Source organism: Herpailurus yagouaroundi, unplaced genomic scaffold (assembly GCF_014898765.1).
Source record: "Herpailurus yagouaroundi ecotype Mexico unplaced genomic scaffold, PumYag 100, whole genome shotgun sequence".
In the NCBI taxonomy this organism is placed as follows: Eukaryota; Metazoa; Chordata; class Mammalia; order Carnivora; family Felidae; genus Herpailurus; species Herpailurus yagouaroundi.
The window spans coordinates 39,086,737-39,101,857 of record NW_024412391.1 but is presented as its reverse complement, the minus strand read 5'-3'; the positions used below and the strand labels follow the sequence as shown (position 1 = coordinate 39,101,857).

Sequence of the window (15,121 nt, the reverse complement as noted above, 5' to 3'; positions counted from 1 at the left end):
TATTTTTGAAGTATTTTTTATTTAAGTAATCTCTACACCCAACAGGGGGCTTGAACTCACAACCCCAAGATCAGGAGTCTCACATTCTTCCCACTGAGCCAGCCAGGCACCCCAAGTCTTGAAATTTTTAATGTAGAGAAAGGAAATGTAGATTAGAACTTAAATCTCCTAAGGCTCTTACTTCCTACACCAAGATCTAATATATCATTCTAAATTCCCCATCTTATCATTATTTTGTGATAGGTGGCATATTTTGGCTACATTTTTATAAGTAATATAGTTATAGATTATTTTAATATAAATATACACTTGAGTACATATGTAAGTCTGTAGACAGTTAACAGCAAAAAACACTCTAGAAACTTACTTGAGCATAACATCAGATTCTGCCACGATTTCTTTAAGTTTAGCTTTTGGTAAAGCCTGTTCAATAAGCAAGCCATGTGCTTTAGTATACCTGGAGTTCATGACCAAAGAAAAAGAATATTGATTAAAGCAAATCAAAACCATCATCTTTATTAAAAGGCATTTTTCAGTGACAGATAATGCAGTATTTCATTCATCATATTTTGGACTTAAATTTTAGAAATTTAAATTCATCACTAATAAGCATATACCCTATGGTTCTCAAATCAATATACCAATATACTGTATTTCCCAGTTTACCCCAAAGTTTTAGTTTAAATGTGTTAATGAGACAATGAAAAGCTACTACGTGTACACCTTTCCTTAGTCTTCAAATAACTAAATCCAACTGAGAGAGGCATTCTCCAATTATGAGAATTAGTGCAAAGCCATTTGTTTCACCTCTTTGTAGTCTAAATTGTTGTGAAATGCCTCAGTACTAAAGATGCTCTCTAGCACACAAGAGAGAAAACCCTTGTTTTGACAAGTTTGATAAACACATGATTTAAAATTTTATCAAAGTACCTATAATCAAAGCATCTCCATAACAGGCCTTTAGAACCTCTCCACCTGATACCCAGTATCATCGTGCAATATTCCTAAGGGACCCCCCACTCTGGATCAGCTCCCATCACGTTGGTGAGCTCATTCTTCCAGGGAAGCTTATATCATTGCTAGAAAATTCTAATTACTAGGTAGTCCTTTCTTTCATCAGGCTGAAATTGGTCTTCTTAAACCTTCTAAGTCTGCTTGCAGTTCTGCTTCCACAGAGGTCCAACTTTTCAACATTTTGTACCATAAACATTGATTAAGTGTACAAGGCATTCAGTTTAGGTCATAGGATAATGAAGATAAAGAACATCACTCCTGTCCTCTTAAGATTCAAAAACCACAGTTGTTGCTTCTCAAATCACAGCTTTCTCTCTTCAGTGAAATCTTTCCCAAATGGGATGGCTCCAGTTCCTGTGATTTTCTTAGTGGACCCATCTGACACACTCGAAGTTTGTCAACATTTCTCTTAACAGCATTCTCTCAGGACTCAACACAATGCTTTCTGTGTGGTCAGCTTGGAAGGCTCCATTTCCATGAACACAGCCAACATCAAGAGGCCCATTTCTTACCAACTATGTCACCTGCTGGCTCCAAATGAGTTCAGAGTCAATTGAAATCCCAATTCTTTTTCTTTACACATGCAGCCCACATTTTGTCCATTAAAAAACAAACAAACAAACAAACAAACAGAACAAAGCAAATTCTACACTGAGTGATTAGAAAATTAGGTTCATTTTGTTGTATTTATTCACTGCTATAACTCCTTAGATAATTTATGCATCTATTTATATACAGCATAGGGAAAAAAATAAGCCATTAGTTGTAACTGCAGTGTTATGTTATTATATTTTTCACCCTCCCCTTACCCGATACATACTTACCATTCTACCATATAGGGGTACTTCTCTTCCATGGTAAGAACAGGATCAATTTCAATAGCATAATATTTTTCCTTTAGTTGCATTAACTAGAAACAAATGAATAACTTAATTATGAAGATGACAGAGTTGTCATTAAATTGCATAGTTTTATAGAAAGCAAAACAATGTCAACAAATGTTTGCCATAAATGGCTGTTAAAGATTAGATCACGAGTACTTAGCTAATATATATATCAACTGAGGAGATCTTTGTTGACCTTGGTATACATGTAACAAAATGTACCTGCAAAAAACTACCTTTCTTTTTTTAAGTACTTTCAGGTCAGCAGTTCAGTGAAATCGACTAATAATCAAATTATTACTACAAAAAAGCTTCTGTTCTCATATCAAAGTATTAAATTTGATTCACACCTGCAGTCCTATTTTGTTAACACAGACACAGATAGACACATACTCAAGGAAATCAGAGGACTGAGGCAGTTTCCTGATTAATTTAAAGGAGCAAAACTGGGGTGCCTGGGTGGCTCAGTTGGTTAAGCATCTGACTCTTTATTTTGGCTCAGGACATGATTTCACATATTGTGGGATCAAGCCCCACATCGGGCTCTGTGCTAACAGTGAGGAGTCTGCTTGGGATTCTCTCTCTCTCTCTCTCTCTCTCTCTCTCTGTCTTTCCCCTTCTCTCTCTTTCTCTCTCTCAAAATAAATAAATAAACTTAAAAAAATAAATAAAGGAGCAATATCTACACAAAATCAAAGTACTTTTGTTTTAATGTACACTTAATGTAAGGACATCAGAATATTTTGATAATCAACTAAAAGTTTCTCATGTTAATTTTATTGTCTTTGTTAAAAAGTTAATTTTTTCCTTAAAATAATGTTGAGTATGTATAATCCACACAATAAAACTAATATTTATTCAGTGTTTACTATGTGCCAGGTACGGTGATAAGCACTTTATATCCATTGTTTGTGTGAATGAACCTGAAGAACTTCTCAGGCCAAAAGGCTAATGAAGTCTTTGAGTAACTCTGGATTACTGTTAGTGTTTACCTTTTTCCGACATTCATCTGTAACCAGCTTACTGTTGTCAATGACATCTGAAGAGTGAAAGCAAACTAGCATTAAAAGAAATATTCTGATTGATGCTACCACTACTTTAAATAACTCACTACTTTTAAGTTTAAGTGCCAAGTCCACTAGCATGGTCATTACAACTTCTGGTCTTAGTGCTATGGTACAAGTGACATTGCTAGAGAATCTGATGGCTTTAAAATCCAAACAGTGACATTGCTAGAGGATCCAATGGCTTTAAAATCCAAACCTTGGATCTAAAGCTTTTTTCCTACATTTAGAAGGACTTCATTAAAAATTTTCCAAGAATCGGTGGGCCAAAGGGTATGATTTCTAGTGGTTTTAATATAAATTATCAAAACAATTTCTCAAACTACACATGCAGCGCCAATAAATGAGAGGACTTGTATCACTGCTTGTCAGGTTGAAGAGGATTATTTTTAACACTGACTGCCAAGTTTGGAAAACACACAACTTGATATTTATTTAGTCACTCTTTTACTTAATTTATAAATCAACACTGCAAAAATTCAGTGACATTCTTAGAAAACAGTAGTTGATAAAAATGCTATTTCTGGGGCGCCTGGGTGGCGCAGTCGGTTAAGCGTCCGACTTCAGCCAGGTCACAATCTCGCGGTCCGTGAGTTCGAGCCCCGCGTCGGGCTCTGGGCTGATGGCTCAGAGCCTGGAGCCTGTTTCCGATTCTGTGTCTCCCTCTCTCTCTGCCCCTCGCCCGTTCATGCTCTGTCTCTCTCTGTCCCAAAAATAAATAAACGTTGGAAAAAAAAAAGAAAAATGCTATTTCTAAGAAATATTAGGTTAATCCAAAGTTTAAAGTCCATTTAAATATTTCTTGATTAAATAATGAACAGACCACATTTGGAGAAAAATTTCAGAAGTCTTCATTCCTTTTGTAACCAAAACCATACGTGATAATACCCATTTGTATAACATGGGGGAAAACAAACCCTCGAAATATAAGAAGAAAAAGGCAGGTCCTCTTATTTTCAACGTCCAAAAAGAAGAGCAAACCGCAGTCAATCTCATAGATAATACAGATAAGAGTGGATCTGAAAACGGAATCACTTTCATGAAATTTGTTTATGAACGCCACACTTACAATGACATGTTGGGCATCTTTTGCCTTCGTAGGAAAATCTACTCAGTGTCATATCAAAGTCTGTTATTATCTGTAAAAAAAAGGGGGGAAAGGCATTATGGAAAATACAGCCACCAAGGCTAGACATGTACTGCACTTAGAGGCATGGGACTGTGCTCAGTCCCTAACATCCACTATTGGTTATTCGCTGCATTCTGCTTTCTACTGCAGCTCTTGATCAAGAATAGCAGCCCCATCACCTGCAAACTCAGATCCCTGTACTGATTAACCAGGTTTTATTTGGTGGCAATGCCAGGGCACTGAAGGTATTGCCGTGCAGTTAAGTCCTGGGAGCTCTCTTAACCACAGAGTGATACCTCCAGTGCTCTAGCATTGTCATCAAAAAAAATCTGATTAATTGGTAGGGAAATCTTCAGTTACAGGTGATTGGGCTACTGTTCTTGATAGAGATAGAATGTTGCAAAATTTCAAACTACTTAGTCAATGTACAAAAATGCAGTGGAAGCAATTAAATTATATGAAGCTCTCAACTAAAAAGAAGGACATCCTGTCATACTATACAACATGGATGAACCTTGAGGGGACATTATGCTAAGTGAAATAAGCCACTTACAGAAGGACAAACACTGCATGATTCCACTTATGTGAGGTATTTAAATTAGTCAAACTCATAGAAGTGGAAAATAGAATGGTGGCTGTCAGTGGCTGGCAGGGGAGGGGTGTGGGGAGGGAAAGAAATGAGGAATTGTTGTCCTGTGGGGATTGAGTTTTAGTCATGCAGGATGAGGAGATTTGAGAGATCTGCTGTACAACAATATACATAGAGTTAACAATACTGTACTGAACACTTAAACGTTTATTGAGAGAACAGATTTCATATAATGTGTTTTACAATAAAAAGCATATACTATTTGTGCAAAATAAGTAAATAAATAAATAAATGGTATGAAGTTCTTAGTTATTGATACTATTACATTTTTTATTTAACTTGCTATGTAGTTAAAGCATACCAATGAATGAATGATACTGATACATGGAGACAGTTTACCAGCTCTTGAAACTTAGGTGACTGGGTTAAATACTTTTTCAGAAGTGTTTTAAAAAGGGAAAAATTTGGGGGGGAGCACCTGGGTGGCTGTTGGCTGAGCATGCAACTCTTGATTTTGGCTCAGGTCATGATATCACAGTTTGTGAGATCAAGCCCCGGCTCTGTGCTGACAGCGTGGAGACTGCTTGGGATTCTCTCTCTCCCTCTCTCTCTCTGCCCCTTCTCTGCACACCCCTTCTCTCCCTCCATCTCAAAATAAACAAACAAACAAACAAACAAACATTTCAAAAAAAGAGAGAGAGAATGAGGGGCCCCTGGGTGTCTCAGTCAGTGGAGCATCCGACTTTGGCTCAGGTCATGATCTCATGGTTCGTGGGTTTGAGTCCTGTGTTGGGCTCTGTGCTGACAGCTCAGAGCCTGGAGCCTGCTTCTGATTATGTGTCTCCCTCTTTCTCTGCCCCTTCCCCACTCACATTCTCTCTCTCTCTCTCTCTCTCTCTCTCTCTCTCTCAAAAATAAGCATTAATAAGTTTTTTCAAAGAATTAAAAAAATCAGTTATTCACTAATAAAGTTACATCTTAATTTGAACTTAATTTGAAATTTGAGTATTATTCTTTTTTTTTTTTTAATTTTTTAATGTTTATTTATTTTTGAGACAGGGAGAGACAGAGCATGAACGGGGGAGGGTCAGAGAGAGAGGGAGACACAGAATCTGAAACAGACTCCAGGCTCTGAGGTGTCAGCACAGAGCCCGACGCGGGGCTCGAACTCACAGACCACGAGATCATGACCTGAGCTGAAGTCAGGCGCTTACCGACTTGAGCCACCCAGGCGCCCCTTGAGTATTATTCTTACAATGGTTTGAAACTGAAGTGCCTGGGTGGCTCAGTCGGTTAAACATTCTGACTTTTGATACCGGCTCAGGTCATCTCACAGTTCGTGAGACAGAGCCGTGCATGGGGCTCTGCACTAATAGCGATAAGCCTGCTTGACACTCTCTCTCTCCCTCTTCTCAAAATAAATACACATTATTTTTAAAAAAAATGTTTTTTAATATTTATTTAGTTTTGCGAGAGAGGGAGAGAGAGTGAGATGGAGTGTGAGAAGGGAAGGGGCAGAGAGAAAGGGGGACACAGAATCCAAAGGGGGCTCCAGGCTCTGAGCTGTCAGCACAGAGCCTGCTTCAGATCCTCTGTCTCCGTCTCTCTGCCCCGCTCCTGCTTGGGCTCTCCCCCAAAATAAATAAATATTTTTAAAAAAATGGCTTAATACTTTTGCACAGCATTAATTAGCTTAGTACTTAGTATTACCCAGATTTTAGCAAAATGGATGAACGCGTGTGCCTGAACATTAAAAATAAAGGTTTAATAGTAAAGCCTTCTTGATAATTATTCACCTGAAGTTTGGCAGCTCCTCCCTTAATAAGACCGCAGATAATTTCTTCTACTCTTGCCGGGTTCTTGATTCGAACCGAACTTCTCTGAAATTCTGGCATCTAAAAAATTAAAAGAAGTTAATTAACTACCTTTAATTCCCCTTTTCCCAGGTTCTTTTGATACCAAGCAGAAGCTTATATTAAGATATAAAAACGGTGAGGCACTATTAAATTTTTTTTCAACGTTTTTATTTATTTTTGGGACAGAGAGAGACAGAGCATGAACGGGGGAGGGGCAGAGAGAGAGGGAGACACAGAATCGGAAACAGGCTCCAGGCTCTGAGCCATCCGCCCAGAGCCTGACGCGGGGCTCGAACTCCCGGACAGCGAGATGGTGACCTGAGCTGAAGTCGGGCGCTTAACCGACTGCGCCACCCAGGCGCCCCGGTGAGGCACTATTAAAAAAAAAAAAGCAAACCATCATATCAAATTACCATTCATACACACAAAATTTTTTGAAGCACATCAACAGTTTCCATCCGGAAGATTATGTTTGTCAGAAAGTGTAATCCTTCTAATTATAAAAGTTGTGCATGGTTACCACAGAAATAACAGAAAAATATAAAAAAGAAAATAAACATTGGAATTCTACGACCTGAAGATAAGCTAGTAAACATTTAAATATATTTTTCATTATTTTCTTTGATTACAAACATGCGTGTATATGCACAGTTTATGTCATTCTCATATACTTTTGCATCTGGCTTCTTAAAATTAATATTATTTCATAAACAGCTATAAAAATGTTTTTAACAGAGTTCATTAATCAAACTAAAATTCCAGAATGGAATGGAGACTATCTGAACTTTGTGACAGTTTTCTTATAAGATCTTTCTGCTTAAGATTCAGCTTCTATTTATATTTACATTAAAAAAATCTTAGCAGAAAGGTAACAAATGTTAAAGTATTATTGTCCTCAAGTGTATCTTTGTATAGGTAACTAAAATATTTTTAAAATATATTTAACTTGAAAAGGTGCTTCAATATCTTTGTGCCTTTACTGTGCTAAATCCTAAATAATTTCATTGTTCTTGGCCTAAATTTTACAAAGTATTTATTTCAAGTTAAGACAACTACTAAAAGGTATGAGACCACCAGCAGGAGACTCTCGATCTTGGTGTCGAGAGTTCAAGACCTATGTTGGGTGTGGAGCCTACTTAAAAAAAAAAATATATTAGACCACCTGGGCTTAGGTTGCTACTAAGCGGTTTATTAAGGATTTAGTGTTGCTCAACAATGTAACATTAATTATTATTTCTTTTTTCTACCCTATCACAGGGAGAATGAAACTGACCAGAGTAAAACACACAAGCACAGTGCTCTTACAGCACATGTATAAGAAGATGCAGGGTGTGTGTGTGTGTGGGGGGGGGGGGGTGTGATTATGGGGCAGTTAATAGCTCCACGGCATGAAAAGATAGTAAGAGAACCTCAAATCAAGGTTCCATACTGGGTTGTATCCAGTAACCTTTATTTACTTCATATGCTATTATTCTGGGTATGTTACCATCAATAGTAGCATATTTCATGTGTATCACAGATATGGTCATAAAAAATTCCCTAGACCTTACATCTCTGCTCCAAGAGCATGTGACCAGTTAAGTTTCTCAGGTCCTCTGCTCTCTCTACATAATGACCAAAATTAGAAAATCAGAAAAGGCTAAAATGTTTTCCTAAGACTGAAAGATAAATGCAGAAGTGCACAGGAAAGAGAAATGCTAACATTAACACTTTTTTCCACTAATGAAAGATCCTACAATATGCTTAATTTTAAAAATCCATATTTAGGGGCGCCTGGGTGGCTCAGTCGGTAAGGCGTCCGACTTCCGCTTAGGTCATGATGTTGTGGTTTGTGAGTTTGAGCCCCGCGTCAGGCTCTGTGCTGACAGCTCAGAGCCTGGAGCCTGCTTCAGATTCTGTGTCTCCCCCCTCTCTCCTATGCACATGCTATGTCTCCCTGTGTCTTTCAATAATAAATAAATGTTAAAAAAATTTTTTTAAAGCCATATTTAAATAGAATAGGATAACCTGCAATGCAACTAACCTACATACTGAGATTCTTCAACTTAATTGTACGTTAAAGGTGTCAACAGAATAAAGGTTACCTAAATATTCATTTTATAGTGATTTTTCAATAGATGAGAAAAGCAAATAGGCATTTATTCCTATATTCCTTTTCTTCATTTGTTAATCATTTAATTTGCTTAACAAATATTTACCTGTATCTACTTTGTGTCAGACACTAGATGTCAGAGATATGATGATCAACAGCACTTACAACGCTATTGCTTTCCCGCTGAGTTTTAGAAACTGTTGCTGTTTTGGAACATCACTTCTGTAGCTCCCTTACAAATACCTCAACTAGTATGTTCATTTCCTAACAACTAAATTCTGCTCTTACATCTGCCTTAACTGGCAGATGTGTAGTAGTCAGCCCATGTTTGACTTAATAACTAACCCATTACTGAAAACAACAGAAGATATGAAAGCAACAGCAGATATATGCCACTAACTATATTTTCACCAAGAGAATTAAACATTTTGGTGTGTCCATACTGACAAAGATGTCCTGTCTCATGCAAATCACATTCTACAATACATTAATTAAAAAAAACACATTTTTTTTTCAATAGGATAGTATAACCTGTTTCAGATAACGGATAGGAAAAAAGTACCAAGGCTACTTCAAAGTAAGCCCGTTTCTGCCAGGTTAAAAACTATTAGAAAGACAACCAGAGGATGGAGGCATTGATATCCCTGCTTCTGTGCAACACAAAGCCATTCATTTTCAGATAAATAAGTAGGAAATACCCAAATAACACCAAGGTGAAATCACAGTGATGAAAACAGACGGAAGAGCAGCAACTTTCTCCAAAGAACACAATAGGAAAGAGGGTATAAGTGTAAGAAATTTTAAAATGATAATTACGTCTCTGCTTTGGGTTATATGGCAATAATACCTACATCCCTCCCTCCCACTTCCACGATACACATATAATGTCACCAAAGTATATCATAAATATCTCTCAGGAACTTGAGATACTGTGCATTTTACTCAAATATTTTAGAATTCTACCTAAGAAATATAATTTTAAAATACTATATGAAATGTGTCAAAGAATATCAGAATACCAGAACATTAAGAAGCATACTGCAGGAATATACATTCATCATACATCACACACTTTTGGTACCTCCTCAAATCCCTTCCATATTCCTCTTGGACAAAAACACACCTATTTGGTAGCACTTAAAATAATGATACTTCAAGTTTGAAAGGCGAGTTATTTTGAATTGTCTGAAAACTTTTCAACTTAATTTTATGGAAAATAAATAAGTGGCTAAAAATGTCCATTACTTACAAACAAAAGAAAATAAATTAATTTCATAAGGCCATAATGTAAAATGCTGAAAGAGTAAAGTTTTCCTGACAAGAATCAGGGCATTTTGGTTGACTGGAGCCAAATCTGAATCAATCCTAAAGATGACCTCACAAAAACCTAAAATACATGTATTCTGGCTGATCTTTAATAAAATGTATTTGTACAGATGAAATGATCTCCGAATCATTAGTCTACTTCCTTACTCAAAAAAGCAGTGATTTCTAAAGAAGTTGATTTCAAAGCTATACAGTTTTATTCACAACTCTACAGAAATATTTGATTTGATATTATCTTTATCTTGCAGATACACTGAGACAAGATATAACAGAGATCTACATGGTACAGTTACAAAAGTGTCCTAATTTTACCTATATTTTCTGAAAATGGCCCAATAAAAATTAGTTTAAATGACTTAAAGATCTCTGTCCAAAGTTCTCAGGGGAAATATTTTTTGTTTTCCAGTGTTCATATTGGGTACAAGCAAAAGATTTCATTACTACATTGATACAAAGGAGGGGGCACTACAATTTTCATGTAGCTACATAGAAAGTTTAGATCCAAAGTCACCTATTCAGACTGGTACATTCACCCTCATACATAGATGACTCTATGATTTATTTGGAAGATTATGCATTACTAAATTACAGTGATAGCCATCTCCCCCTGCCTACCATACATTTGGCCTGTCTCTATATTAAGGGAGGGTAGGCCAAATTCTTTGATTCATTCACCATTTAATCATTAAGTACAAGGCAGCTCTGTAAGAAATACAAAAATTTTAGTAAGATAAACATTTTATGCTCCAAGTGCATGTTCTCTAACATGGTCTGTAATACAGGAGCCCAAATAAGAAATCCACTGCCCAGATGTCCAGATAAAATGCAAGAGGAACAGAAGTCACTGAGATTATTTCCGCTGGGGCCAAAAGAAGAACCAACTGAGCTAGGCTTCCAAACAGAAGCAGGACTTGTATATGCTGAGATCAAGAGTCAAAGTGGAGGGTCTAGTGGGAAAAAGATAAATAGCTCTCTTTGTTTAGAAGTTTAGTGTACATGGAGGTGTGTGTGTGTGTGTGTGTGTGTGTGTGTGTGTGTGTGTGTGTGAAGTATGGAAAGAGATTTGGAGCCAGATCATAAGAAGTTAAGAATAACATCCAAAGGAGCTGTCAACCTAAAAGATGTTACCAACATTTTTAGAAAAGCAAAACCAAAGGTAAAAACTGTGCAAATTAATGCAATGAAAAGTAAAAAGTAAATAAATATGTACCTGTTTTTGGGGCTTGTTTTCCTTCAACAGTCTCTTTGTGGGTTGACTACAGTGCTACTTCCAAAGAAGACACGCTAGAGGGTTTTGGACCCAGGTAACAACACATTATACGGTAGGACATTCCTACATCACTATTATTCATTTTGGTTAAAAAACATCAACTCAAGCAAAAAAAAAAAAAAAGTTTGGACTGACTTAATTCTACATATCATAAACATTCAATAGCAAAGAATCAAATGCTAACCAGGCAATGGAAGGAAAGACCATGCTGAATGATGTATCTGGCTGAACCAATCAAAACTGCCCATGTTGGACTATTCAACATACAAAAGCACAGCAATTTCATATGTTCTATCCTAATGGCAATAACTACACCGATGGCAGCTTAATCAGTACTTTGAGGCAGCCTTCCCTTCGTGTTGCACGCTGGATGAGGACAGCTAAGCTGAACACAGAGATTTATTAATTGTGACACAAAGCTGTTTGCATGCTAAGTCATGTTCTGGTTTACAGACTCAAATGAAAAAAAAAAAAAGAAAGAGGAAGAAAAAAATAGAGAAGAGGAAGAAGGACAACAAAACAGAAAAGAAAATAGAAGGTGATCGTGGGACAGTTGTCCTCTTTAAAAGAGAGGGGGAAATTTTTATTTTTAGGATTTTACCATGGTGAATATGCAAAAGATATAATTTTTTCCACACATGCAAATAAATGCTACTTACATAGTTAATTAACATTTACTGAGTGCTTACTTTGTGCTATTAGGCACTTTACATACTTTTCCATTAAATATAAATAAGAACATTTCATTTATAAGATGAATAAGGTCTAAAAATCCAATGTATGCTACAGTGACTATAGTTTATAACACTCTATTGTATAACTAAAATTTGCTAAGAGTAGAACTTCAATGTTCTCCTCCCCACCCCCCAAAAAGGTAAATATGTGAGGTGATAGATGTATTAACGAGATGGGTTCACAATGTATATCAGATCTCAAATCATCACATTGTATACTTTAAATATCTCACAATTATATATGTCTATTGTATCTCAATAAAGCTGGAAAAGAATATGAATAAATCAACAAGAGTTTGGTGGTTTCATACCATTTCTTAAAGGTGAGACTGTTGCCCTCTTTCAAGGGTATCACAGCTCTTATGGACTACATTAAGATCTGAAGCCAGCTCTGACTCCAAAACCTTTATTTTTTCTTCCTTTTCCTAATGTCTACAATGCAATGAACTCTACTGTGACACAAGAAGTTTTTTTTTTTTTTAATTTAAACATTTGTTGTTTTTATTCAGATGCTGAATATACAACAACTCATGCTGTGTGATTTAAGTGTGTTTTTGCTGAGCAAGGAAAATTTACAACAAAAAGGAATGGGGTAACCATTTCATATGCTGAGAAACACTACAATACACATTATATTTCAAGCAAAAATTTTTTCAAAGGTAAGGTGAAATTCAATTCAACAAATACTTGAGGTTCTATTGTGTGTGAAACATTGTGAAGGGAGATCTGGATAAAGTTACAGTCCCATAATTAATGATCTAGTTAGAGACAGAGGTAAAAGTGGTGAAGATTCACCATTAATAAATGGAACTGGGAATACTCAAATACCCACCATTTTCACATGCACAGCAGAGTCTTGATTAGGCATTTCTTGGTTATCCAATCTTCTGGATTTCCCTAGGTGATGTCACAGTAAAGGAGAGAGAAAAAAAGTACACGTGACATACATATATTTCAGGCTGTTCCTGCATGTTAATGACATAGTAAGGTGGTACTTTTGGTTTGATTTAAATACCAAATTACTGAAGGCAACTTTTTTCCTTTCCTAAGAAGCTCAGCAAAGATTTTCTCTATCTCACAAAGGCTGGAGTTAAAAATCTGTATGAAAAATTTGTAGCTCTCCCATAAGGACTTATATAGTGTTAATGAGATTTGACTAAAGAGTTCAAGTGAAAGTCTACATTTGCAAGAAAATGCTTTATTACAAGAATATTTTACCAACATTGTCTCTACATAGAAAGATGAAGTTTGTGGGAAAATTATGCATTACTATTACTGAATCAATGAAGGAATATATGAATAGAACTTAAGGAGAAACATAATACACAAAAGTCAAGTTTATTTTTTAATTGTCCCATATTAAACTCTTTAATTTTGTGAAATGATGTGATTAATATCTGAGGTGTGTCTGAATCTAGCACAGTGTCTGGCCCAGAATAAGTATGTGATAGTGTTTGTTAACTGAATGATCATTTTACAGGTTTGGGTGGAATTTATACATATCAGTTTGTTAAACCAAAAAGAGTAGTTTTTAAAATATCTCTTAATAAAATAAAATATTTATCATTATTATTTTTTTTTTCATTTTTGCAGTATCACTCTTAGGGAAATTTACATACTTTTGTTCCTCAATGACTTTACTTTTACTTTAGGTAAGTAAAAATTTTTAACAAAAGCAGTACTTAAAAAGGCCAATGTTAAGGGCGCCTGGGTGGCTCAGTCAGTTGAGTGTCCGGCTCTTGGTTTTGGCGTAGGTCATGATCTCATGGTTCATGAGTTTGAGCCCCATGTTCAGCTCTGCGCTCTGACTGTGCAGAGCCTGCTTGGGATTCTCTCTCTTTGCCCCTCCCCCACTCACGCTCTCTCAAAATGAATAAAACTTAAAAAAAATTAAAAAGTAAATAAAAAGGGCAACTTTATCAAAAGGGGAAAAAACTTTTTTCTTAAAAGTTGGACATTATATATGTGTTCTTTATAATTAAAATTTATTGTAGCATTTTCTCAAATTCTCAAATTCATTCCTCCCCCTTTCATTTTAAATGCATTAAATTAGGAAATGTCTTATAAAAAGGTATTTCCTGCCCCCCCCCCAAGGCTGTTTGTAAGCTAATGGTTTTATGATTGGTGGCATCTTAGAGCTAAGTAAACAGTATTTCCAAATAGTAAGATACTTCCAATTTTTCACATCTGAAAAATAATGTACTATCTGCAGAAGTATCTATAACTCATAAAAGCTTTGATCACTACCCTGAAAATGTAATTGTAATGGTAGTTTGGGGGTTAGTAGTCTTTAGATGATCGTAGTCAAACTGAAGTAACCCTTCCTTTCTGTCAATCCTCATAAACAAAGAAGATGTCATGGAAGTTGCCTGCAAATCTGTTTCTTCATTTATAGAAACTAAAGCATACAATATGCTTATGGTTTTCCTTTGATGTTTAATATTGAAAAGGAGTCTACATTTGTCTGAAAGCACTATTTAAAGTACAGTAGAGTTGGGGTGCCTGGGTGGCTCAGTCAGTTAAGCATCCAACTCTTGATTTCAGCTCAGGTCATGATCTCACGGTTCATTAGTTCAAGCGCCACATCGGGCTCCACACTAACAGTGTGGAGCCTGCTTGAGATCCTCTCTCTCTCTCTGCCCCTCCCCTGCTTGCACACATGCTCTCTCTCTCAAAATAAACAAACATTAAAAAAAAAATAATAAAGTACCGTAGAGTTTACAAAAACACCATGTACCCTGAAACATCTGAAAAACCCAAAGGAAAAGAGAATTCAAGCAGTGCAGAATACATTTTAATATCTGGGAATCTCAGATGTTTTTGTTACACAGAGCCAGGCAGCCCATTCCTCTTCACCACCCCACCCCCCCAATTTTGCTCTTTTTGGAGCATTTATGTTTAGTAATAAAAGAAAAGGAAAAAAAAGCCAGTGTTATTTGAAAAAGTAACTGTCTTTCTCATGGTCTCTTCGTATTTTATTAAAAAAAAACACAAACAGAAATTTGACAATGGCCAATTTTAGGACATATTTTTGATAAGTAAACCTAATAGTTTATGGATACCATGTAAATTTCAACTGAACATCCTTGCTCTCCCCAATTCTCACTGGCAATCTGACCAGAATGTATCCTTGTTCAGAGATAATATCACATAAAGTGATACT

General features: G+C 36.2%; 2 protein-coding genes across 8 annotated transcripts in view; both read right to left on the bottom strand.

Moving 5' to 3' along the window:
- RP9 (RP9 pre-mRNA splicing factor) overlaps positions 1 to 15,121 on the bottom strand; it is a 214,575-nt gene that overhangs the window by 99,912 nt on the left and 99,542 nt on the right. The gene's annotated exons all lie outside the window — the stretch shown is intronic.
- NT5C3A (5'-nucleotidase, cytosolic IIIA) overlaps positions 1 to 15,121 on the bottom strand; it is a 55,649-nt gene that overhangs the window by 3,575 nt on the left and 36,953 nt on the right. For 4 of the 5 annotated variants that reach the window (XM_040472298.1, XM_040472297.1, XM_040472296.1 and 1 more), the window contains 6 exons: positions 12,791 to 12,845; positions 6,477 to 6,575; positions 4,032 to 4,101; positions 2,891 to 2,937; positions 1,839 to 1,924; positions 368 to 457 (listed from right to left, as the gene is read on the bottom strand). In XM_040472298.1, coding sequence (XP_040328232.1) covers positions 368 to 457; positions 1,839 to 1,924; positions 2,891 to 2,937; positions 4,032 to 4,101; positions 6,477 to 6,575; positions 12,791 to 12,826 — 428 coding nt within the window. In that variant the 5' untranslated portion in view covers positions 12,827 to 12,845. The remainder of the gene's footprint in view (positions 1 to 367; positions 458 to 1,838; positions 1,925 to 2,890; positions 2,938 to 4,031; positions 4,102 to 6,476; positions 6,576 to 12,790; positions 12,846 to 15,121) is intronic. The other variant, XM_040472294.1, reaches the window with a different exon arrangement.